This window comes from Phyllostomus discolor, chromosome 3 (genome assembly GCF_004126475.2).
Source record: "Phyllostomus discolor isolate MPI-MPIP mPhyDis1 chromosome 3, mPhyDis1.pri.v3, whole genome shotgun sequence".
Classification (NCBI taxonomy): domain Eukaryota; kingdom Metazoa; phylum Chordata; class Mammalia; order Chiroptera; family Phyllostomidae; genus Phyllostomus; species Phyllostomus discolor.
The window spans coordinates 11,523,001-11,548,655 of record NC_040905.2 but is presented as its reverse complement, the minus strand read 5'-3'; the positions used below and the strand labels follow the sequence as shown (position 1 = coordinate 11,548,655).

The 25,655-nt window shown below is 43.9% G+C and overlaps 1 protein-coding gene across 1 annotated transcript in view; it reads left to right on the top strand.

Moving 5' to 3' along the window:
• SPEF2 (sperm flagellar 2) overlaps positions 1–25,655 on the top strand; it is a 138,931-nt gene that overhangs the window by 52,227 nt on the left and 61,049 nt on the right. Inside the window, exons 11-19 of the mRNA XM_028524215.2 lie at positions 1,289–1,437; positions 2,926–3,001; positions 4,361–4,419; positions 6,078–6,181; positions 8,596–8,852; positions 15,651–15,759; positions 16,805–16,962; positions 20,275–20,442; positions 23,800–23,889. Of these exons, the coding sequence (XP_028380016.1) occupies positions 1,289–1,437; positions 2,926–3,001; positions 4,361–4,419; positions 6,078–6,181; positions 8,596–8,852; positions 15,651–15,759; positions 16,805–16,962; positions 20,275–20,442; positions 23,800–23,889 (1,170 nt within the window). The remainder of the gene's footprint in view (positions 1–1,288; positions 1,438–2,925; positions 3,002–4,360; positions 4,420–6,077; positions 6,182–8,595; positions 8,853–15,650; positions 15,760–16,804; positions 16,963–20,274; positions 20,443–23,799; positions 23,890–25,655) is intronic.

Sequence of the window (25,655 nt, the reverse complement as noted above, 5' to 3'; positions counted from 1 at the left end):
TATAGTGTGAATAGAAGTAACAACTTGTAAACTCTTCCCCACAGATTTTACTTACTTTACTAATAAATGAAGTAAGATATTAATAATTTTGTCACAAATAACGAGAGAAATACACTTAAAATGTAAGGTTTTTTATTCTTAATATGTGTTGAGTTCTCTGTTTTTAATGAGCCTTTGCCTTGTTCTGTAGAAGCTTTTTTTTTTTCAGTTAGAAGCAGAATGATAGGTTTGCATCTGTTTGGTTAGTTTCTATTCACAAATCCAACATCATTACTGGTTTTCACTGCAAAGCTCGAGATTGGCACTGAGGCCAGTCCAGCTGGTACCATCCCTAGGCAGAGAAGGGCCATAGGTCATTACTGAGGTGTTAAAAAGACCTCCCTAAAAAGCCATTTGACAAAAGCCCAATGAGATACCACCACACATTTACTGTAAGAGTTATAATTTTTTAAAAAAAGGAAAATGACAAGTGTTGGTAAGGATGTAGAGATATGGGAATACATTACTCGTGGGAATGTAAAATGGTAGACCCATTGTGGAAAGCAGTTTGGTGGTTTCTCAGGGAGTTAAACAAAGAATTGCCATATGACCCCAGCAATTCCACTACTGGGTATATACCCAAAAAGATATAATAAACAAGTGTTCAAAAGAGAAGTAACAACAGCCTCGTATAGGAATATTCATAGCAGCACTATTAATAATAGCCAGAAGTTGGAAATCATCTAAATGTCCATCACCTGGTGAATGGATGACAAAATACGGCATATCCATGAGATGGAATATTATTTATCCACAAGAAGGAGTGAAATACTGTACATGCTACAAGAATGAGCCTTTAAAACATGTTACCGAGTGAAAAAAGTCGGACACACAAGGCCACATATTGTGTGATTCCACTGATATGAAGTATCCCCAATAGGCAAACCCATAGAAACAGAAAACAAATTAGTTCTTTCCAGGGACAGAGACGGGGAGATAGAAAGTGATTGCTTAATGGATCTCCTTTTGGGAGGATGAAAATTTTTTAGAAGAAGATAGCAGTGATGGTTGAATGACCTTGTGAATAGCCTAAGTACCAGTGAGGCGTGTCTCTTAGAACGGTTGAAATGGTTAATTTTATGTTCTGTGAATTCTAACACAATAATAATAATAATAATAAAAGAAGAAGAAAAGAAGAAGCAGCTTGATCCAGAAGACAGTTCTCAGGGGCCCTAAAGACAGTGTGGGGCGGGGGGTAGCCAGCCTAGGGTAGTGCTGTCAATTTCCTAAACTGCCTTTTTTACTGTAGACTTTCCAATCCGGGTACTTTCTATCGACACTCTTCTGCAAGAAGCTATCGGAGCCTTCCATGACCAAGAAACAGCCCAGGAGGCCGCACCCACTCAGAGTGAAGCCAAAGGAAGCGCTGGACCGGATCCGTATGACAACGAAAGCCAGGCAAGTGTGATTTTAGCTACTGTCCATGCACCTGCCACATGAGATGTGAAGCTAGGTAGAATCCAAGAGATCTTCTAGACTAGAGATTGACAGACTTTTCTGTAAAGGTTTGGAGAGCAAATGTTTTAGGTTTTGTGGGTCAGAAGGCAAAACGAAGGGTAGTATGGGGTCCTTATATAACAAGAAAGAAATTTGCCCCCTCTGCCACCACCAGCACCCCTGAGTGGGCCGTCCAGGGTGGGGGGCTGGCTTTGTGCCCAGTCACCTTCAGCTGGAGACTGTCTCCTCAAGGAAGAGCCACTGAAGGCGAGGAGGCGGAGGGGCTGAATGTCAGAGGTAGGAGGGGAATAGGGTATGAGGATAGATAGTGGGAGAGTTTACCAAGTCACCAGCTCCCGGAGAGAAATTCTGCTACTGCCAGCCCCGCAGTGGCCAATAGCAGAGTCCCCTTCGTTTAGTGGGAGCCCGAGGCCAGTGCCAGAGCTGAGCAGGGCAGGGGTGCAGGGCAACACGCAGCTTAGTCCCTGAGCTGCCACAGTGGTGTCTTGTGGAGTCTCATATGCCTGGGGACCATAATAAAACCATCACCCCCCCAAACTGTGGTCCTTGGGGCATCACTGACAGACGCCTGATCTAAACTTATAGATCTCAATTTGGGGAGGTGGGGGTGGGAGGGAGGCCTCCAGGTGGTCCACCAGCATCACATTCCTATCAGTATTGGGACTGGCTGCATTACTGCATGAAGATGCTAAGGAAGGAAACAGAGGATGTGGCCCCACCTTGAGAAGCACGACGTGGCCCAGTACCCTCATTTTATCAGGGAGACCATAGCAGCCCTAAGCGTGTTTTCACTGTGGCCCGAAGGCTCGCTAATGTCTAGGCTGTGATTGGGATCCCCGGTTCTAAGTCCAGTGCTCTTTCCCCCACCTTATGCTGTCTCCAAAATGGAATAAATTCACAAAGAATCTAATTCAGATCACATGCATGAGCTGCAAAATAAGCATCACTTGACCACGAACTCTGAAAGTAACTGGACGTTTTCTTCATTGTGGGCTGCTCTGTCTTCCATGTGGTTCTACTCTTCCTAATCTAACCTTTAGGGAGCTAGAGAGTGCACACGTCTGTCTTGATTGCCCTTACGGCTGGACCTGCCCGACCCCTCAGGGCTGATCTTCCTAAGAGGGGTTTCCATAAACCCTCACTCTTTCTCAGCTTCCAGTGTATTTTCAGAACGGCAGTGGCTGTGTTTTACAGAGTGACTGATGGCCAACTGAAAGACATTCCACCACAGATTACTGTGTTTCCACAAGTACTGTTACCATTGAACTTCACGCCCTCCTCGAAATTAGTCAGCTTCTCTGAATACCATGTATGGTTTAAATAAAATAGAACAATTTTTCAAACCTTACTTATAGAAATACAATTAAGAATGGCATTAAAATATACCAATATTAAAAATCTGTCCGTGTGTGTGTTTTCTCCCCCAAGGATCCACAAAGTAACCTTTCAGCCAATACGGGTTCATACGAGACCCTGCCGGACAGAGAGGATAACCCTACACTTAGTAAGTAAAATATCGAAACAGATCATCCAGCGTTGACATCAGAGGGACGGACGGACAGGAAGTGCGTGTTTGTGAGCACAAACGCGCGTTCGGGAGGAGAAAGGAGAGACGAGTGTCACACAGTCGTCTGTATGGTCCTTTGCCAGACAGAGCGAGAGGAATGCAGACATCCCTAACCTCTGTCCACAAGTGGGGATAAGAGCGATAAGGCACCTTTTCCCACTCCTTCAAGTGCCGTAGCCGCTCAGTTGTGCGGTTACAAAAACCACCTGGATGTGCCATCCTCCTCCTCCTCCCTGGCTTTGCAGGGAGGCGGGGCCTCGTTGCTTCCCCTCTCCGGCCCAGGTCTGGGGGAGGGGTGCTGTTGGGGCGCGCTCCGCGTGCTACTGCTCTGTCCACGGCATTGAGGGAGCCTGCGGGGTCTGGTCTCTGCAGCTCACCTGAACGGTGGTTCCTTAGGTGACCCCCAGTTTATTCCTAACCTCGGGCAAGACAAAGAGAAGCAAGCTCCCCAGACCTAATAAGCAATCACCTCCCTAGAAATCTGCCCTTCAGGCCTTCAGGCCTTTGGAGAACCATTGATAGGAAACCCTTTTAAGTCCTAAAAATATGTTCAGTTTGTGCTAGTGAAGGCCTTGCCCTACGCAATAGTTTCCTCAGGCTCTGGAGTGAAGTTCAGACCCGCCTCGCCATCACCGCTCTTGCCTTCCCCAGTGGGCAGGGTGTGGCGTCCCCAGGGGCGCGCCGCTCCCCCCCAGCAGTCAGGTTGCCCATCTTACAAGAGGAGCTCATCTTCCCCTTATTTTAGTTTATTTGTTTCTTCCAGATACCTTCATTGATCTTTAATCTAAGGCTGTACAACCTATTTTATTACAAAGTACAGTAATTATAAACAGATTTTGAAAACTTCGCATTTATCCTTTGAATTTAACCCAAACCTCCTCTGACTTCTAGAGTTTTCTCTCTACTTGTAGACTTTGTTGGTTACTTATAACTAGATAATCCAGGAAAATAAAATGTGAAGAGTTAAACTTTTCACATTTCTTGAGAAACTTGGCTTGTTTTCTGAAAAAAACAAACAAACAAACAAACCAAAAACCCAGCAGTGTTGAAGTATTTCTAGAGATGCCGTCCTGAGCGGGCCACACCGGAGGGAAGGGCCGCGGGAAACACAGAGCCACCCAGTGGCCGCGATCTTTGCGCCGGAGTGAGGGTGGCAGACAGATATGCCGTGGGGACTCCATTACTTCCTTCATCTGAGGGTCTCAGACAGAGCCTGGCCCAATGACCCATCCACCCCAAACCCTGGACAGCCAGATGCTGGAGCCTGTTCTCACCACTCTCTGTTCCTGTCACCAGGTATTGATACCAGTAAAACACCAAGAGCTGAAGTCAAATCAAGTGAAAGTTTCTCTAAAGTAAGTATTGTAATCTGATTGTGGGTACTAGTATATTGAAACGTGTCATGAGTGATTCCTTGGTTTTTGATGTATCTTCAAGTGGCATGAAACACCAATGTGTTCCTCTTTGGTTTGAGGTATGTATGATGGTAAAACATTAGCTGAATACTTGCTATTCTTTACATTATTGATATTCTTTATATCTGAAGCAGTGGACATTGATATTCAGTTTTGCCAACTAAGAAAGTGAACACATTTTTTTTAAATTTTAGACTTAATGCCAAATTTTTATTTATGCGTTGTTCTTTACCAGTTCATTTATGACTTTTATTTCCTTTCAGACTCTCTTTACTTTTAAAGAATTTTCCCAGAATTAATCCTTAGCCTTACTGATGACTCTACAGAATAGTTTACATATCTATCTGAAATACAAATGACCAGTAAGACTAAGTATATTTTTATATTTAAATTTATTGAGTTGCAAGTCTCCCAAAATTCCATATTCAGTTCAACTCAAAGGGCATGTTTTGTTTCATACACTGTTGTAGTGATTTGGGGTCTATCACTGAACAAAAAAAGACAGAGTTCTCGGGCTGTATGGAGTTTGCATTTTCCTAGAGGAAAACAGATAATATAGGCATGAATACACGAATGAATGAATGGCCATTATAGGCTCATGCCATCACATGGTGGTGATGCCAGGAGACAAGAGTAAGGAGTGGAGTGGGCTGGGGGATCAGGGACGCAGGCCGAGTGACAAGGGCGGGCTGCTACCTCACATGGGGTCGGCCTCCTGGAGAAAGTGAAGTTTCCGCAGGCTGAGAACAGATTGAGAGGGTCAGCCAGCCGGAGCTGGGGAAGCATTTCAGGCCGTGAGAACAGCCAGATGACAACCATGAGGCAGAAAGGTGCTGGCGTCAAGGTGGGAGAGGAGGGAGGGTGAGCTGAGAGAGCTACACTGGGAGGGACAAGTCTCCGGGCAGCCGGGGCCTTGTGGGCAACGCTTAGGGCATTTGGACCAAAAGGAGGAGTCTTTGCAAGGTTTGGAGCAGGGACGCGATGTCATTCTACATGAAACGCTCACTCTGGTGGCTCAGTTGAGAACAGGCACTAAGAAAGTTTGCTGTTGATGGAGAGTAGCTTTGTTGGGCCAACCCATTCTAAGGTAACGTTCTTAGAGAACATTCTAAGGCTGGGTAAAAGAAAAAAGCTTATTATTTGAGGCCAAAAGCGGGAGGCAAGTAAGTAAAGCAGCAAATAAGCGAGCAGCTAAAAAGAGACAGAAAATACATGGACGGTGAGCTTGGACGAAGAGAGCATTGCAGGGCAAGGGCTGTGTTTCCGCCGGTTACCCCAGAGGCACGCCCCGTCTGCGTGGTGGGAGTAGCTAGCACCAACCAGAAAGCCTCATTCTTCTTGAGTGGAAGTATTTGAGGATGAGGGTTGGGATGCCGAAAATTGAAGAGGAAGGTCTTGAAAGGGAGGAAGTCGCAAAGGGAGAACCTCAAAATCCGCATACACATTTTTCTAAACTTCCTTGGAAGTCTCCAGAATTATCAAAATGATCGGTGTCTTCACCAGAGAATATGGTCATGTAATGTTTTTTTTTTCTCCAAGTATTTGGAATCCAACTTTTAAACTAGCTTTACCTTGCCACCCACTGTTTATTTTCCCAGCTCACCGTGCGTGCTCAGCTTGGTTCGAAGTCAGAAAAGATGCTGAAGAAAGGAAAAAGCGTTTCTGACCTGTTGCTGGTTAACATCCTGGTAAATGCTATTAAGTATGTGTTATTGTTTATCTATTTAATAGAGTCTCTATCATACAGAGATGTATAAAACTAATATAGAACTAATATTTTTATTTTTGATGTCTAACGAACACTGCTTATCTACATAAGAAAACATACAGCAAGATCGAGATATATTTCGTGATTTACATGCCTGTATTTCACTTCCCCCTCTACCAACCACGACTCTGTTCGCCCAGATGCGAAGTCGTGTCAGTTGCTATTCCATGTGGGAAATGCAAGGAGAAACCAGATTCTACTTAGAAAAGCTGAGGGCCACGTGGTGGAGGGGAGAGACCTGAACTGCAGGTTCCCAGGCCAATGCGCTTCCTCATTCTGAGTTTCAGAAGGCGGGGGGAGGGGGTGAACCCCAGGGTCCAAAGGTTGGGCAGGGATGGGGGAGAAAGTAGAGTCGCACAGGCAAGAGATGATTATGAGCTGAGCTCAGAGGTGACATGCGATAGATAGGGAATGAATAAAGTCAGAATAGGCTGTGATTCTGTAATCTTCCTCCGTTCTAAGGATAGAGCATTCTCCTCGGCCCTCCATAGTAACACAGAAAAAGGACACATTAAAAGAAGCCGTAGAGGCTCTGCTGATATATATATGAGGAAGAGAAGAGGCTTAGCAGGGTGGGGAAAAAGAGTCAAAAAGGCTACCGAGCAGAGCTCGGAGAGCTGGGGCAGGACAGGAGATAGAACGGGGGTAGCTGTGCTGTGTGGGAAGCAGCGAGTCCGAGGGAGGCAGGGAAGGAGGTTTGGGGAGGTTTTGCCCTGCATCTGAGTGGAGCCCCTCCCGACTTTAGTGTTTCCTTGAGACCTCATCGAACTCTTAAGTTGCCTCTCTGTTGTTATGTGTCTCGGAACATTTTCTTCTCGAATGCCAGGCCGAGGAAATCGGGTCACAGAGGTGTTCCCCCTCAGAGCTGGAAGGGATCTCATCCTCAGAAGTGGCACAAATGTGTTTTTTCTGTGCGACTGCTTATTGAAACAAACCGTGTGGGGGGAGCCGTAATGAAGATCTTAGCTTTGGCTTCAGGGGGAACTAGCGTGTCGGAACCACCGAACCACCGCCAGAACTTCATCACCCTCCCCGCACGGTCCCATTGCCCCTGAGGCACCTGCCCAAGGCTGTGGTCCCTTTGAAATCCTTTCATCTAATGCAAACCCATCCCTTTGCAAGGAGGAAAAGGAGGCACGTGGCAGGGCAGCGAAACAATCCAGCCACGGGTCTGGTCGCAGTGTAGACAGCCCAGGCCTGCTCACTCCACGCCGCCTGGTGTGCTCCCGCTGCAGCGGCACAGGTGTGGCCTCGGCCTCCTCCGCCCTCCGAAGTGGCTGCTGAGCCTGCGGGTGGAGCCGCGCCCCCGAGGCCTGGGGAGGTGCTCGAGGAACCCCGTCTCAGGCGAGCGGAGCCACAGACCCAGCAGGCAGAGTGCTCCCCCGTGCTCTGCACAGGTTATACAAGCAAAGACGCCGTCTTTGCCTGCTCTTCGTAGCTCTAACAGAGAAAGAAAGAAGACCATGACTTTTAATCCAAACACCAAAATCTCCATTTTGCACAAATTAGAGGTTTAGAAGCAAAAAGTCAACATTTATGCCCCTTGCATGTTGTTTTCCAATTTAAAGAGCTAAAATGACTCTTAGAGCACCCGCTGTCTGTAGAGGATGATGCCGCACTGAGAGGCCTTGCCCAACTCATAATGGCATTGAGATAACTAAGGCTCACCGGAATTTTCCTGGGTTGCGGTAGAATACCTGCCAGTTGTGTGGTGAAGTGAACGGGAGCCAGAAGAGCTCACATCAGGCAGGCGGTGGGGGCTCCCTCCCCCGACAGAGTGACTCCACGCTGGCTGGGGGTGGAAGGGGAGGGAGAGGCTCCCAGGTTGGTGCTGTGAGCGTCCGCCACGTGCGAACCTCTGTGCCGGGATCTTAAAATGTAGCGTTTCAGTTCATTCTCACGACCCCCCTGTGGTGCGTCCTGCCACTCCGTATATGCCACGCGGTGAAGGAATGGGTTCAAAGGAGAAACGGCCTGTGAACACAAGCTAGAAAATGCCATTCATCCTAATTCATACTCACGTAACAGTGAGGAGAGCAGCTTGTTTGCAGTGCATGGCTCAAGGTCATGGGAAGAAGATGTTACTAGGTAAGTAAGTTGTGTCCGGCTGGTTTTAGCTACCGTGTTATGGCCTCTGGGATGAATTTGGTGGGCAGCAGGCACCCACAGAAGAACTGTAAGCAAGTGAATGATTAGTTAACCCAACTTTAACTATAAAGAAATAAAATTCATACAGGAGGAGATTATTATGGAATTGAAGGAAAGACAAAGGCAAGATCAATTGTACTATTATTTCCAAAGTAGTCGTGTCTACCGAAATACTCACGGCTTGTCCCCTTTCAATTCAGTCAGATACCGGCGGACCAAGGCTGGATCCTCGACGGTTTTCCCATGACGCTGAACCAGGCGCGGCTCCTGGACGAAGCTCTCACCGGCTGCAACCGCACCCTCGTGGAGCTGGAGAGGAAGAAAGCCCAAAAGCAGGCGCTGGCCGTGGACCCGACAGCCACCAAAGAAGTGCCCCTTCCCCCTACCGCGCTGGACTTCGTCATGCTGCTGGATATTTCCGATAATGTCTCGCTGGATCGCATGAATGAGGTCATGGGTAAGCTGGGCGCCTCTTTTTTTATTTCATTTCATTTCATTTCATTTCATTTCATTTCATTTTTTGATGATCTTGCTTACAATTTAAATTTCTTTAAAATACTGGGTGTCCTGAAATTTAATTCTTTTTCTGGCACAACCTGTCCGGAGTTGGTGCAGACTCGGTCCCACGAAACGGCCCCCAGTCACAGATGCAGGTCTCAAGTAGTGGATCCCCGTGTTCCCGTCACTTCTCTCCAACCTGACTGCAAACTTGGGGCTTCCATGACCTCTCCTCGGGTCGTGGCTCACAGGACTCAGGGAAACCCTTTCCTTACTGTTTCCGGTTTATGATAGTGGGTATTATAGAGGACTCAGAGGAACAGCCAGATGAAGGGCACGCAGGGCAAGGTCTGGAGGGGCCCTGTGGGGCGTGGGGCGCGCCATCCCCCCAGCCTGTGGGTGTGTTCTCCAGCCCAGAGGCTCTTCGGGCCCCCTCTTCAGAGTTTTTAGGGAAGTCCCAAGATGGAGGCCCGGTTGATGAAATCACTGGGCATCATCCTTAGCTCAGTTTTCTGCTCCCCAGAGACCAACGGTGGGCTGAGAATTCCAGACCTCTAATCACAACGTGGTTGATGACTCTGGCAACCAGACCCCAACCTCCAAGAGTCACCCCATTACCATCAGCTCAGATAATGGTGAAAGGGTCTTAATATGAATAACAAAAGATGCTCCCAACCTACTAAATATATTCACCAACGACACATCTGATAAGGGGTTAATATCCAAAATTTATAAAGAACTCATAGTACTCAACACCAAAACAAACAAACAAACAAACAAACAAAAGAACAATCCAAATTAAAAACGAGCAGAGGATCTAAAGAGACACTTCTCCAAAGAGGACGTGCAGATAATCAATAGAAATACGACCAGATGCTCAACGTCACTGATCATCAGAGAAATGCACATTAAAACAATGAGATGTCTCCTCACACCTGTCAGAATAGGTCCACAAATGACAAGTGTTGACGAGGGTGTGGAGAAAAGGGTCACGCTCATCCTCATTTCGAGCCTGCTTAATTTTGACATCTTGCTGTCATTGTTTACTCCAATAAAAAGACAGAACTGTTAGGTATCCATTCAGCTGTTGAGCCTCGCAGTATAAGCTGGATGCTGTTCATCACACCGCACAAAGGAGGAGGAGTCACACTGTCAGTAGCCAGGCTTCTGCTGGTCCAGCCAACTCCCCTTTTCTGTTTGAGGGACAGTGGAGGGCTAGCTAAGAACACTGCTGATCCACGGCCTTCTGCTGGCAGAACAGGGCTCTGAGCTCAAGGGAAACCTGACTTGAAAGTAGGTTGTAAAGTGCACACAGACATCTGTGGGTGAGAGGACCCCTGAAAGCTGGTTATGACCCTGCAAGGCCCCCAGAAGGCTGGCCTACCCTCTGGTGGCTCCATAGGGAGAATATTGCTGTGTGTTTCAAAAAAAACCAGAAGGAAACCAATTGGCAAAACTTTTAAAGAAATCTGACTCAATCCAGTGTGAGTTCTTTTAGTTCCCTGTCAAAATTATATAACAAATAATTCTGGTATATTTGGCAAAGCTGATGTTAGCATCTAAATCATTTCATTTCTTAATTGTAGATCCTTGACTTACAACTAGGCTTAAAAAGGCCCTTTTTCCCCTACTCCAGGGAGCCTTTCTCCTTTGTGGAATTTATGTCTATATGTATGTAAATAATATTTGTTTCTACTCTTAGAAACTGGTATAAAAGCATAATGTGATGTTTTTCCTTTTTATCTTATATTTCTAATATTGTATGTTTCTAGGTCTGAACTGAACTGAATCAATAGCTCAATCGGGGCTGTCCAAACCGTGAAAACTAGCATGAAGCCATTGAACTGATAGTTCACACTTGTTTGGCTTAGAACTGAGTGTGGTAAATAGGTGCCCTCAACTTTGAAAATCAATCCGCAGCTTTCATGGTCATGTATTTTAAGTTAAGAAAAAGTATTACTCCTTCATATCTTAAGATTTTTTCTTTCTTAAAATATAAGATTTGAATGGCCTTGGAGAGATTATTTTGCCAATATACTCTCCTTATCTTAGGCAAAAACCCACCTAAACTGTTTTTGGGCAGATAAAACACTATCCTTCTAAAATAGCTTCCTCACTCACAGCTTCATTTATTATTCACCGCATGCTGTGCAAGGCACAAGAAGAACGGCATCCTGCCTTCCAAGACTTTATTGGAAACTGTAGATAAAGAACCAAGGGGTTACACAGTACACAGCTGTGTCCCACATGACAGCCACTAGCCACACATAGCTATGTCAATTGATTAAAATTAATAAATTGAAAAATTCAGTTCCTCAGTCACACTGGCCCTATTTCATGTATGCAGGTGGCTAGTAGCTATTATATCAGACAGCACCTATGTAGAAGGTCTCCATCATCTCAGAAAGTTCTGTTGGATGTCATTTGTAGAGGGATGGGAGCTAAAATGCACCACTGGTAAATATTTAGCATTTATAAGGTGCCAGGAATTGATAATACAGAAGTGAAGGACAAGTCCTTACCCTCGAGGAGTTCACAGTGTGGCACGAGGAGAAACAGAGTAAGCTGCTTATTACAATACAGTCAGTCCTGTGCAATAGCAGGTGCGCCCAGCATGGAGGGAGGTCAGGCAGGCCGGGAAAGGGAGGAACATAGAAACGCAACTGCAAGCCTTGGTAGGTTAGTGTGGCCCACCTAGAGAACAGCAAGTGCACAGTGGGGCTGGAGGGAATAGGCCACAGAGAAGCAGCGGACAAGAGCCTGGGGAGTAGACAGAGGCCAGATGAAGAGTCTTGCCCCTGGCTTGCACTTTATCCTGAAGCCAGGTGAAGTCAATGCATTACATTAAAGCTGAGATTTAATGCAATTAAATATGCTTTCCATAATGCCATTTTGGCTTCGTTGGAAGGGGAATGAGATTGGAAGCAATGAAATGAGTTGGAAAACTATTACCACCCGAAAAACAACAAAGACAATAAGACAACCGTAAGAAGCAAGACAGGAAGAGTCAGCTTCAAGCAGCATTTAGGAGGAAAACCACCAAACCCAGTGACCAGGTGGGCTGGGGGATGCAGCGCAGGGAGAACAGGATGGCTTTGAGTTTCTGAGTCGCACAATTTTTTGAGCGATGATACCACTCACTTGGAGTGTATGGAAAGAACACGTAAGAGTCCCTCAGGAATATACTGAGCTCGAGGTGCCTGTGGGGCTTTTCAGCTGAGATGCTAGAGAATAGTCCTCTAAATGAGTCTAGATGTCAGGAGGAAAATGTGCACTACAGTTATAGGCTTGAAGGTAAGATAGATCACCTAAAAAGAAAAATATAATTTAAAACATATCCAGGATGCGACCCAAGAAAACATGAACATGTAATGGGAAGAGCAAAAGAAGCTCTCAGAAGCAGCAGCTCTAGAGAAAGGAAGAAAGCCAGGGTGAGTGACGTCTCATAACCAGAAGGAAGACAGACTGTCAAAATGAGGGTGTTGTACTCCCCTCCTTCCACACTGGTGGGGGCTGGGGTCCTGAGGGCCAGGCTGGGGGTCCGTCCCTAGGGTCTGGTGCAGCATGCCACCCTACAACGCTTGGGGTCCGTGGAGAAACCGGAAGAACAGCACCACGAGGAAGCAACCTACAGCCAAAGTCAGGTGGACTCAAAGGCTAGACATCAGTGCATCCAGGGCCGGGCAGAGAGGAAGGGACCAGACTGAAAGCCAGCAGACAGGAGATCAGAAACACCTGAGGCTTAAAGGAGACATCCAATGTGGGAGTGAGGAACTGTTGGAATGGAAGAGTGGGAGGCTATGCCTGGGTTTTTAGCCGGTACTTCGGGCCATCGCCAGCCTGGGGGGGAGCAGCAGTGTCCGTCATGTGGTGCGAGGCACAGAGAGACGGGGAGTGCAGACCCCAGATGCTTCACCCTGTGCAGCAGTGAGTGGAAAGACACATATCTTGTTTCTCCATCGGGGTGCCGTCTGTAGTTTGTGAGGTCGTGGGGCTGTGTATTAATGTGTGCATTCTGTTTGGTAGGTACAATTCAATAAACACCTTATGATTTAAAAAGACATCCGGAGTCTGGAGCCAGATTGACTGGAATCAAATCTTTTCTCTGCCATTTATGAACAGTGCACTTTGGGGCCAATTATGGAGCTATAATCCTGCTTCTCAAATTTTCTGTGTCTATAAAATAATGGAATATTGATGCGGACTCTGGTCAGCAGGGTCCGTGGTGTTGTGGATGCAATGAACAAAATCACACAGAATGAAGAAGTGCTGTAGAGAAAAGAGACAGCATGGCCACTCTCTGAGTGAGAGAGCGCCCCTACCCTTGCCTGGACAGGCTTTTATTGCTTTCTGGGAGCATTATATCAAGGAAGGTTCTCATTCATCATTGTCAGACAGTAACGATTAAACGATAGATAACATACAGAGAACTTTGAGGGCTTATTCTGAGTCAGGGTCAGTTAGTTAAAGGTCCATAAAACTTTGGGAAACAAACTCATTTCATGCTTGGACCTTTATCAGAAAATTGAGGACATTCTTAGCAAAGCAGGTTTCACAGGATTTTCTGCATTCTTTCTTAGGCTTGATCACCCAGGGGAACTCACCCTTTCCAGCACAGGGCTGCACCGCCCTCTGTCATTGTTTCAGCTTAAGTCAGGCAGGGGAAATAAGGCAGCCAAGAGATTAGGAGACTTCTTGCAGACAGAATGAGAACTCAGGCTATGTCAGAGCCGAGGGGTGAGGGTCCATCACCCCTTTTTCTGTACCCTCCCAAGCCCTTCCCTGATGGCCCCATCATGCCTGTGCCTGTCTTAGGTTGTCCCTCCCTTGAGGAATCTTACCCATCATTGGCTAACCAGTCATCTGCCTGGGGCCAAGCAGGGTGAAGTAAAAGGGGGCAGAGGTGGTGTCCCAGCTGGGAAGATAAGCTTTCTCTCCTTATTGGCCTATGGTCCCAAGGTCTCTTACTCAGTCTTAGCCATGGGAGGTTACAGCTTCTGAAACCAGCAGGGCAGTTCCCAACAGAATATGTGTAAAATATTTAAGAACTGTGCACTAACTTTTACCTATACATGTGACAGAGAAATATATAAAGACTGAAACTTATCCGCTGGCCTTGATGGCTTTGGTGGCAGGGCTCAGGGAGGTCTCAGAGGAGGAGAGGAGAAGGAAGGATGGACTCTGTGGCTGGGGCATGAATGGGCATTGGGGAGGTGGATGGAGAGTGGGTGGAGACAGCTCTCAAGGTGTTTGTCTCTGTAAGAAAAGGGACAGCCATGGCAAAAGTGTATTTATTATCACTTCTTTAGTTTTCTCTCTCTCTCTTTCTCTTCCTCTCTTTGAGAAAAGAACACATGCTTATCAAAGAGTTCAGGTGATCTTTAAGCCAGGGAGTTAGTGTGATTATATGTCACAGGGTTACATATTCTTCTTTGAAGATGTCTACCTTTATCAGTGTAAGTCTTGGAAACAGAGATGAAGGTCGTCTAAGGCTGGTATAGCCAAGAGACACAAAAATTGAAGTTATAAGATGGGGGAGAGAAGCTGAAGGATCAACCAAGCAATTCTGGTTTGCCAGAAAATTAAGTGAAGTCAGAATAATGCTAGTAATTTGGGGGGAAATGCTGTTAAGAGACTAGCTGGTGTTAGAGATGACTACATGGGAGTGTTTGAAAGAAAACAGGAGTGTAAGTCATTAAGACAGCAGAGATGGGGCCATTCAAGGTGATCACAAAATCCAGGACAGGGCCATGGCAGTGCGTGCTGGGAGCAGAGAGAATGGCAAGGGGCCACTGCCTGGGCGCAGCTGGCAGGGTGGGGGGGGGGGGAAGAATGCTCACCTGTGTGCTGAAGCCCCTGGCAAACACGAGAAAGTGGCCGTGACAGCATCCCCTGAGAAGAGCCCCCACAATTTTCTTCAGTCGCCCACTGCTAATGTCAGTAACCTTCGAGCTGAATCAGTAACCTGCGAGCATTGTTCTGTATCCTGGATCCACTTCCCCTCTCTCTGCTGGGAATGTAGATGGAGGGCCATTGGTCGCCACGTCCTGCGATGGTCCTTCGTTTTCCTGAACACCATTCATTTACTCACTCTTCAACGTTCTCTTTCGTAGACTGAGAAATTCTGATTTTTTAAACATCTAGTTCAAAGCTCTTTTCCCTCTGTGATTTTCTGTTTATTCTAAGTTCGTGAGTATCCTGGACTTTATACTATCAGTCCTGAATAGGAATCAGTCAGAGCTGTTGTGATTGTTTTTGTTATTGTATTTGGTCTCTTGTGGTCTATTCCTTTACATTTATTCTGTAGGGAAAAATCATAAAGTCTAGAAAGAGAGATAAATTACTTTATTGTATTGTAATATAATATTGATGAATAATCTTATGCATATTTGACTTTATGTCCACTTTGTTACTTCATTCTCAATTTTTATAGCATGGTGGTGACTTCCTAATTGTTTCCTAGTTTGTGATTCATGATGACCCATCATTTTCACTCTCATCTCTTTGTAGATACTTCCGAGACCCTCTCCATCAAAACCACAATTCCTCTTTAATGTTGTATTTTACATTTTCTCCAATTTCCAAGGAAAATTTAAGTTCTGATTCTCCAAACTATACTCATTCACCATCTTATTAAACATTTAAAAGGCAGGACCATATATCTATTTGAGTTTCTTGTATCAGTGCATTTTGACAATGCTACTGCAACTTTGACTGGTTTTGCAAATTGTCCAATTAAGTAATTTTCATGTCGTAGCTGAAGAATTTCCAACCCAAACTGTTTATGAAGATATCAATCAACGCGTAGCTGCTAAGAACCAAGATGTGAATGATGACCAGAATTTAAGAGACCAAATACACCACAGGTGAGTTTAAAAGTCAATGTCCTCCTTCTTGTCCTTCGAACAGACTGACAATTAGTCACTTTGGGACCATCAGACCTAGGGAAAAGACGTATTCCCTAGCATGCAGTCCTTTACAGGGAAAACAAAAGTGAGTAGCTGGGATGCCGAGTGAGACATCTATGTGCTTGCTTTCAGAGCAGAGCGCTGGTCACCAGGACCCGGGAGGGAAGAATTAAACCAGGCAGCACTTCCCTCTGTGGTTACGTGAACTTGCTAGTTCATTACATGGAATCCTAATTCGGCCCCTAATTCAGTCCCTATTCAGCGAATGCCAGCGAAGATCATGAAATTTAAAGACCTGGACGTCAGACTACAGAGCATAGTTCTAAAACTACTTCTGTTTTGCTAAAAATAAGTTAAGCTTAAAAAAAAAAAGAAATTGTTCTTTGGGTTGTATGCAATTTGTTCATGGGAAAAGAAAATTTAGACAATTTCATGAAATCTTGAGGAGTCTAAAAATACAGTAATTTACAGGGACAAGTAATTTGAGTGACGTTAAGGCTGTCGTCTCTCGGGGAAGACAGGAAAGCGTCATGAACCTTTCCAAGAATGCGTTTGACTTATGTAAAGCAACCACGAGCTCCTCTTACTCAAAGATCTCTTCCTTCAATTTCTACCCCTGGGAGGAGAGTAGATGAGGCGGGTGGCTCAGGCTGCAGCTGCCATTGAACTTGAACTCAGTCCTTCCACCAGGAGTGCAGGCGACGCTCCCTTCGATTTTCACTAAGAGAGCTGAACTACCGCCCAAGCTTTCCTAAAATAATTCCATGTTCAAATCTCTGTTTACCCTTCCATATACTTCAAAAGTATGGCTTGGTGGTGTTAAATAATTTCTTCTTTAAAATGAGCATTCTGCCATTGCCTATAGAGTTCTTAAGGTCAATCTTTCAGATTTAACCTTGTGGGCAGCTGATGTTTTCATTACGCATGTCCAACAAGTCATGCTTACCATTACTCAACTGTGTCATTCAGTACGTAATATTTATGTGATACTTTGGTTTTGCAGAATTACAGGTTTCTTGGACAACTGGCCCTTATTGCAGCAATGGTTTTCAGAACCAGAAAATATTGTGATAAACATCAATGCTGAAATAGATGAAGAGTCTTTATGCCAAAATGTAAAGGAAATATTTATGAATGAAATGGTAAAAAAAGAGAATCAAGGTAACAATATTTCTTTATAATTTTGAGCTTATGTGGGCCAAATGTGTGGTTTTAATGAATTTAAGGGGAAATGAAAGTGTGATCTCAAAGTTCTCTATTTGTACTATCTACAAATGTCTTCTAGCTCTAATTTTAGTTTTCTGCCACAAATGTTTCTAAATGGAAGATTTCCTTTCCTTGGTTTAATTTAATTTAATCAAAGGAGGTCATCTAGCTGAAATATTGTTTTCATGTGAGCAAAAAAAAAAATAGCACAGTTAAAATCAAGAATGTTACAGAGAAGGGTAAAGATTTCAAGTTGTCCGCCTCAGCCTTATAAAGAAACAGTGAGTGATTTCTCCTTTTAGGATGAAACTCTAGGCAGTTTATTTCCCCCAATCCTCCTGTGTCGGTATGAATTTATTGGTTACTAACTGCTCACTTATATGCCTGCTTCTGGGATATATATTACCCAAATCAAACCATCCTGACCTCCTTCCTCCTTCATCTAACCAGCGACTTCCTGTCAATTTTTCATAGTGTTATTGGAATTGATTATTGAAAGGGACGTGAAGTTCACACACTGCCAAGGGCAGACTTTAATAGTATAATTTTCCCCTTGAGAAATTATCTTAGAAATGTGTCCCTTTTATCAGTTGCCCCTAATGGCATCGGCAACTGCAGTTTCTTGGTGTGATAAAAGATGGTCAGAGTTAATATCACAAGGGTTCTAAAACAGCCTTCAGAGCAAGCTGCCTCCAGACACTGGATCTGTGACCTAACGACCCTAATGGATCAGTTCACTGATACCAAAATAGCGCATAGGTGTGAACCACAGTCACCAGGACCTCACACTTGGGAAGACAAGCTCCTCCATCAAAACATCTGCTTCCCAAGAAACACCCATGCAAAGCTTTCAGATGAGACAAAAACCAGTCCATCTATTCATATTATTTCAGAGGCTTAAAATGGTACCTGACTGTCAGGATTTAGTCTGAGAGGAAGAAGAAGCCTCCCACAGTGGTCTCAGAGTCTTGGTTGGGAGGCAAAACCCAACCGATTCTAAGCTGTAGCTTCATACATCCACAGGGTAGAATCAAACCCACTTCAACCTTCTCCTAAAGATTTTACATTCTCATCATTGATTACATCAACAGACTAAACTGCCACTTATTTAAGATTCATAGCCCTTGCCCTGGCTGGCGTAGCTCAGTAGATCGAGCACGGGCTGCGAACCAAAGTGTCACAGGTTCAATTCCCAGTCGAGGCACATGCCTGGGTTGCAGGCCATGACCCACAGCAACCGCACATTGATGTTTCTCTCTCTCTCTCTCTCTCTCTCTCTCTCTATCTCCCTCCCTTCCCTCTCTAAAAATAAATAAATAAAATCTTTAAAAAAAAAGATTCATAGCCAAATTGGTCAATTAACAAATATTTCATCATTAATATACTAAACATTTACTTAGTACTCGTTAAAAAAATAAAAGGATGTGGTGCTTTTATATATTCTGACGTGAAAAAAGTGACCACAATATGCTGTTAAATAGGAAAAGGCAGGTTATATATAAAACAGTCTCATTTCTGTCGTTAGAAGCATGTCTGTGTTAAATATGCGCAGAAAAGAATGGGGCAGCATGGACGGGCCTTGAAGGTCAGGGAAGGAGAAGGGCAAAGCGGGCCACTTCCCTTTCCACTTATTTGTCTAAATTGTGTGGTTTTCTAAAACAATAATTACCCATTGTAAGCATACGCCACGTGTTGTTTATCCGTCAGTGACATCTGTGGAAAATAGTTTACGTGCAGAAGGAAAACAAAACTCTTTAAGAAATGAAAGCACGTCTACAAGAGGCTTAAAGCTATGTATTTAAAAAGACTCTTGGAGATTGCTACTTAAAGAATAATTTGTGAATTCCCCCCAAACAATAATCATATATTACTTTATGATCAGAAAGGAAGTTGATTTCTACTTTGCATAAACGTGGAGTAGAACGAAGCTCCCTTGCTGGCTGCACGGAGAAGAGTAATGGAAGGGCAGAGGGAGCGCGTACAAAAGGAAATAGCCGAGCAGCAGCAGTGCGGGCACTCCTAGTCCGTGGCTCGGTCGGTAACACTGGGGCCATTCCCAGCACGGAGGGCTTGACGGTCAGGGAGAGCAGGGACAGTGTGCTGGAGAGGGTGAGCTTGAATCACGAAAGCCAGGAGGCCTTAGCAGTAACAGGAGCCCGGGAAGACACAAACCAGCCCCGCCCCCGCCCGCTGCTCTAAGCCCCGGCTGACTGTCTCCTCTCCCGGAAACCTCCTCCTTCAGATACCCACAGGCCTCCCTCCCTGACTCAGTTTCCATCTTTGCTCCACCCCCACCTCCTCGGTGGGCCCTCCCTGTTCAGCACTCTATTTAAAGCTGCAGCACCACCCCACAGCGCTCCCGATCCCTGTACTCTGTTCTGTTTACCTTCCCACCCCTTACATAAATCAGCTTACTCTCCATGCCCGCTCATCGTTTGCCTCTCATCGCTGGGAGGCACGCTTCACAAGCCAATGACCTTTCTCTCTTGTTTTACTGTTGTGTCTTTAGCAACCAGCACTGCGCCTGGTGTTGTTTGTAGTGCTAGTAGCACTAGCTGTAGTAGCACTAGCAGGAGTAGCATTAGCAGTAGTAGTACCAGCAGCAGTAGTAGTAATAGTAGTAGTCGGGGTACGGTAGTTTTACCTTATTGTTATAGGCCTTCCTTTCTGTCAAGGCACAATTTAGGTCCTGTAAATGGTTGGCACATGACTGAATGAACTGCTAAAACTTCCTTGAGTACCAAGTACAATTCTAAATGCTTCCTATCTGTCATGTCTATTCACTCGTAGACCTTGGTGCTACACATCTCATTCCCCCTGCATTTCCACCCCTCCCCCACCTCTTCTCTCACGCGCTCTGCATCTTCTCATCGCACTTTTCTATCTTGTTTTCCCATTGGAAATGTTGAAATAATCCCTTTTTCTCCTATTCCAATACACTAGCTACTTTTACATTTGGCACCCCTCAACAAGCCACACACACACACACACACACACAAACACACACACAAACACAGTTCCCATCCCGTTCCCATCCCCATCCTCACCACCAACACCGTCAGAAGCAAGGGAAATGGGATTTCTAACCAAGCGGAGAAGATGAAAATCTTAAAGACTGGACAATTTAAGGGAAAACCTTAACGTGTGAATTTAGCCTTAAATCAGTAAGGACAATTTATGTTAATTTAGGAGGTTTATCGTAGCTCAGATGAGGTAGTAGGTGTCTAGAGTCCCTACTAAACGTCCATTCTTATCATCCTTTTGAAGTTAAAAAGAAATTAGAAGAAAAGGAAGCTCAGAGGAAAAAAGAAGCTTCCCTGGCTGAGCCTCCAGCTTTGCCGCCTCTCCCTCCGCCTCCTGAACCAGAAAAAGAGAAGGAAACGCATCCTCTGTATGAGCGTTCAAAAACGCCTGCCAAAGGGAAACCGCCATCAGGTGATTGACAGCATAATTTATCACCCTGTTTGCCAGTTTCTTATTTTCACTTAGAAAGGAGTTACAAATCGCAGTAGCGGTCCATTAATCTAGACGCAGACTTTGAACAACCTCAATCACATGAGACCCAGCTGTGTGCTCAGATGGAGGCGGAAACGCCCTTAGCAGGTGGTCGTCATCACAAAGCCTAGGTGCCTCGCCATGGAGGGGGGACCCTGAAGTCCTCACACCCCTGATGAGAATAAGTCCGCGAATGAAAGGGGAAAAGGCACGGAAAATAACCAGAATTGAGCTTAGATTAGATCTAAAGGGCAGACTTTGGTGTGCTGATCCACAGAGTTTTACATAGCGTGGGAGCATCTTACGAAAACGAAAATGAGAATTAGCATAAACGGTTGTCCGTAAGAATAAGGGAACAAGCCAACAGTACTCTTTCGAGACTAGAATGTATGTGCAATTAATCTTCAGTGCAATGTGGTTATAAAAGGATAGACAAGTGCCTGGCATCTTGGTAAACATGTGTTTATAATATACAATATGTATGGATAAAGAGCTTGTGTATAGAATATTGTACAGCATAAGTTTTTTTTTCTAGATTCTAAACCACAAAGGACCATTGAGTTTTGTGGTAGACAATGAAAATAATGACGAAAGTAAAGTGCTTATTTGTTGAAATGCATGATGTGGGCAGAATATCATTATCACTTGGTGCTGTGTATATGAGACAAAGGTGTCCGTAGTTTCTGGCTTCAGCTTTATAAATGACCAGCTGTGCAGGTAGACCCTAGTCTACCAAGGTGTATTCTTCGTGGTGGATCGTTTTCTAAACCCCGCCATCTTCCCGCTTCACAGAGATCTGAGATGGGTCTGAATATTTTTAATTAAATTGAGTTACACTAAACAAGCACATTTGAAGACTTTAATAACACATTATGATCTATTAAAGACCATGGTATTCCAACCAAATGGGGCTAACTAAAGGCAAAATGTACAAACTCTAAAAAAAAACATTTTTAGCATGTAAACAGTAAAACACAAAGCCACAAATGAAATGCACACCCTTCCCCACTATCTCACTAGGAATTTAAAAAAAAATTCAGAGATCTGGAGGGAAAATGGAAGTCATTAAATGCCTCGTAGGACTGGGAACAGAGAGAGCCTGCAGTTACCCAGTGCGCACAGGCCTTGAGCCTGCGGCCGCAGCTCTCCCTCCGCTTCGTCCCGGCCTGCGCACAGGCAGGAGGGTCTGTACACCCGAGCCGTGCCCTCAGACCGGTCTCTGGAGCTTCTGGTTTTAACACAGTCCAGTCTGTACATTGCTGAAGTTTTCTTGCAAATTCAAAATTGTATTCTTGAATACTGTGCACTGGAGGAATAATAAAGCTATGGTTGCTTCAAAGAATGGTTGTATCCGTCTCTTTTTTCCACCAAGGACAGGGCTGGTGCCTGATCTTTAAAAATGTACAGAAGGGCTGATCTCCAGGGGCCTCGCTACTGCCTTCCAGCAAGGACCAGAAGGGGAGCTCAGGGCGTTGGGGCATGGTTGGGGCAACAGAATGGGTCTCACTGCCCACGTAGCCCAGGAGAGTTTGGGTAAGCGATTTTAGGAGGGAAATTTCCAGTAGATTTGCTTATGTTTATATAAAAATTTATAAATTTTTCAAAAGAGAACATTTCAGAACCAAAAACCTGAGGTTTCTGAACATGTCAATTTAAAAATCCAGTTACAATATCCTCTGGAACCTGAGATGGAGAGGGGAATTATTTACTTAAAAATCAAGGTGGAAATGGGGTGAGGAATGAGGCCTACTATACTGAGTGCTAAGTGATCTTTGTGCAAATATAGGTTTACTTTGGATGTGGTTCTGCATTTTATATGAGCTTCAAATGCACTTGGGATTAAGTCTGGAAACTTCCCAGTGTTGATCTATTAAAGAGTTTGTTATCAGATCTATTACCAAATGTCAGAATTTAACTTAAAACTAAAATTTTTAATGTCATAAAATTCAAAGTACTACCCATATTGCTATTTAAGAGTATTTTTTTTGAGATTTCAGAATATATTTTAGAACTGATAAAAAAACAGGCATAGTGCATGCTGCCCCCAGCAGAAATTAGGCTTGCCCACAATACTTTGTAAGTTCAGTGTGCTACGTATCTCTATTTTTTACTTTCATTTCTTTGTTGTCTTGAGCTTAGGTTTAAAGCTGGTTAAACAGTTGGTTTCCCAGAGTATTGTTATAAAAGGAACTAGAGGCTTATGTAGACTTTTATTATTATTACTATCATTATTATTAAGTTTATTTCTTAAAAAACAATGAACGCAAATGTTTGGATGTTTATGTATTTATTGATGAGTTTGGTGGTCAATCATTTTATAGAAATTAACAAAGTTTCAAGGTTACTCCTTCTCTGTGTCTTGTACTAGTCTTATTTCTATGGAACCTTGGTTGCTGGATCTGAGATGTTTAACTATAAGTGATACATGTTATGCATTTGCACATTCTTATAACTATCACTTCTAAATGCAAAGAATAGGTTCAAATGGGGTCTCTCTATCACGGGCATTTCCGTTGCCCCATATATCCATCCTTCCACTGAAGAAAAAAAACTGTAGCTCAAGAGAAAGGGAGCAAAATGATTGCATTTGTTTAGTGAATAATGCAGGATGTAGTGAACTTTTTCAAGGAATCGGTTTATTATTTGAGACATCTTATTGACCTCCAGATCATTAGTTTCCCATTTTCACCTTTCCCACGTATTTTTAAACTAGATTCCAGGGAACCCAAGATAAATGTATTGAATCAACCCTTTGCATTGCAAGTTATAGTCAACACAAAATGGAAATGCAAAAAGCACAAGGGAACCAAGTGCATGGTTCAAGAGAAGTTCAAGGATGCGCCCTATCAAAACAACGTGGTTATTTGGCTCTTCCTTAAGTAGTTTTGGCATCATTCTTATTACAGATCCGGTTGTCATTACATAAGGATCATTCCATTGAAATAAGTCCAAATAGAGACATACGCTTCAAATAGCTTTGTGACTGCCTTAAAACTCCGCCGCCCTCTGCATTGATGAATTCACTATCCGATCCACTACAAAACGTTAGTATTAAACTTAGGACTAAGCTCCTGTGTGACAGAATAGAATAACACTAATAAGGCTGTCTTTTAAGAAGTTTCAATCCGGTCTGTCTTCAGAAGAATTTTAACTCACAGTAAAGGCCTGGGCCATGTAATGTGGCTCACAAATGTAACTGTTTATCTGTGGGGAATAACATTAGATTGCTCATAAAGCATATAGCTCGGACTACTGAAGAAAACCAGCAGTGACATTTGTGTGTTGAATTTCGTTTAGAGCCCCTGCACGGTAAGAAAGAATCTCTTCAGGAAGGAAAAGGGAAGAAAAGTGAAACTTCAGTCAAAAAGAAAGGTGCAGCAGATAAAGGTAGATGTGGCTGAATATAATTCCGCATTTTCTAACTGTCTCCGTGCAAAAGCTAGATGTATATAGTAGGATGCACTAAATACTTCTCTTGGGCATTTGTAAATCATAAGACCCCGCTTCATGAAGAATATAACTTCAGTGTTTGTGCAGCCTGGCTCTTAGCAAAGGTCCTGCTGAGAAAAGGGATCCCTGTAAGAAATAATTTAGAGCATATCTAGTATACAGAATATCTACTCCTCAAAGACATTATAGGCATTATCCTCGGGCTAAGCTATGCCATCAGAAAGCTGCCTACCGAACTGTATTTCTTGGGTCCCCATGGAATTGCTTTCCTTGATAAGCACTTTGGTATAAAATCATCAACTACCTTTATGACATATTGCAGTGGGAGTGAAACTCTCATTACACCAAATAATCTGCTATTACGTTTTCTAAAAGGATAGCATGCCCACTACATCATTCAGTGGCTCCTGTGAAATCCCAGGTGAGAAATCTCATTTAGAATCCAGGCACAGGCAAATCTTTCTTCCTCTAAGTGGTGAGATAATTAGCTAAATAATAGCACTTCCTTTTTTCTCTTTTTCTGTCTAAAAGTTTAGAACCAAATTAGTGACTCAGATTTAGTATCTGTGCAAGGACCCCAATCTCAGTATCTGCCTTTTAATTCCTCCCCTGGTTTGGATCTTCTACTCTGAGTGGCATTTTCCTTCACCCTCATTTCATTTATGTTTTACTTTATTTTATTTTAACTATTTCTGTGAAACAAGGGGGATACATTTTTAAAGTAATTGACAGCTGGAAGAAGAAAATCCCAGCCTCTAAAAGCACATTAGTTAGATTTATGTTGAAGCTGCTATAACGATCAATTAATTAATTAGAGATTGAAAGGGAGTCATAGATACGGATAGTTGACATTTCTCCAGAGTACATTCAAATGGGTCGTGACGAAGCGTGTGCCTCTGTTTAACATGATTCACTACAAATTGCTAATGTAGTTGCCTCCCAAGAGAGTGTAACGTTTGCAAAACAATTGCTAAAAAGCAATCTTCATTTTCAGCATTTAAAGATACATAACCACGAATCTCTAAGAGAATCTCACCCTTCTCTGATTATATGACTTGAAGGGCTTAAATAACTAGAGCCATTTCGTAAGTTAACACTGAGTTAAAAATTTTACCTCAAATGTTAAGGGCTACAACTTATGCTCACTTCTCACCTGTTTATTTTAATAGGAGAATACTTTTTACATTTAAATTATTCATCCCTTGCTTTCTCGTTGTGATCAACGAAATCAGATGAAGGATTATCATAGAATCATCAAAAGTAGGAGTTAAATATACAGAGGCATATCAGGTGCTCAATCGTGGGGTTAGACGTGACAGTGCGCATGCTCTTGAGAACATCCTTAGTTGACAGTATACAGACTCCGAACAAACAGTGAGCAAGGCAGGTTCCACCAGTAAAATGTGTGCACTAGGGTGATGTAGTCAGCTGAATTGAACTCACTCCAAGGACTTTCAAAATCTTTTGCTTTTATTTTACTGAAATTGTAATGTGTTCAATCACATTTGAAATAGGGGAAGAAAAAGAAACATTCCAATCTCCCTTATAATGACACAGTTCTTGTTAGAGAAATTTGTCTTCAGGGGACCATAGCATTATCACTTTTATTTCACTAGAGAGTCAGGTTAAAGGATGAGAAATCATCAACAGAACAAAACAGAGGAAAACTTTGGTTCTTGACTGAACAAAGATTTCCTTAAATT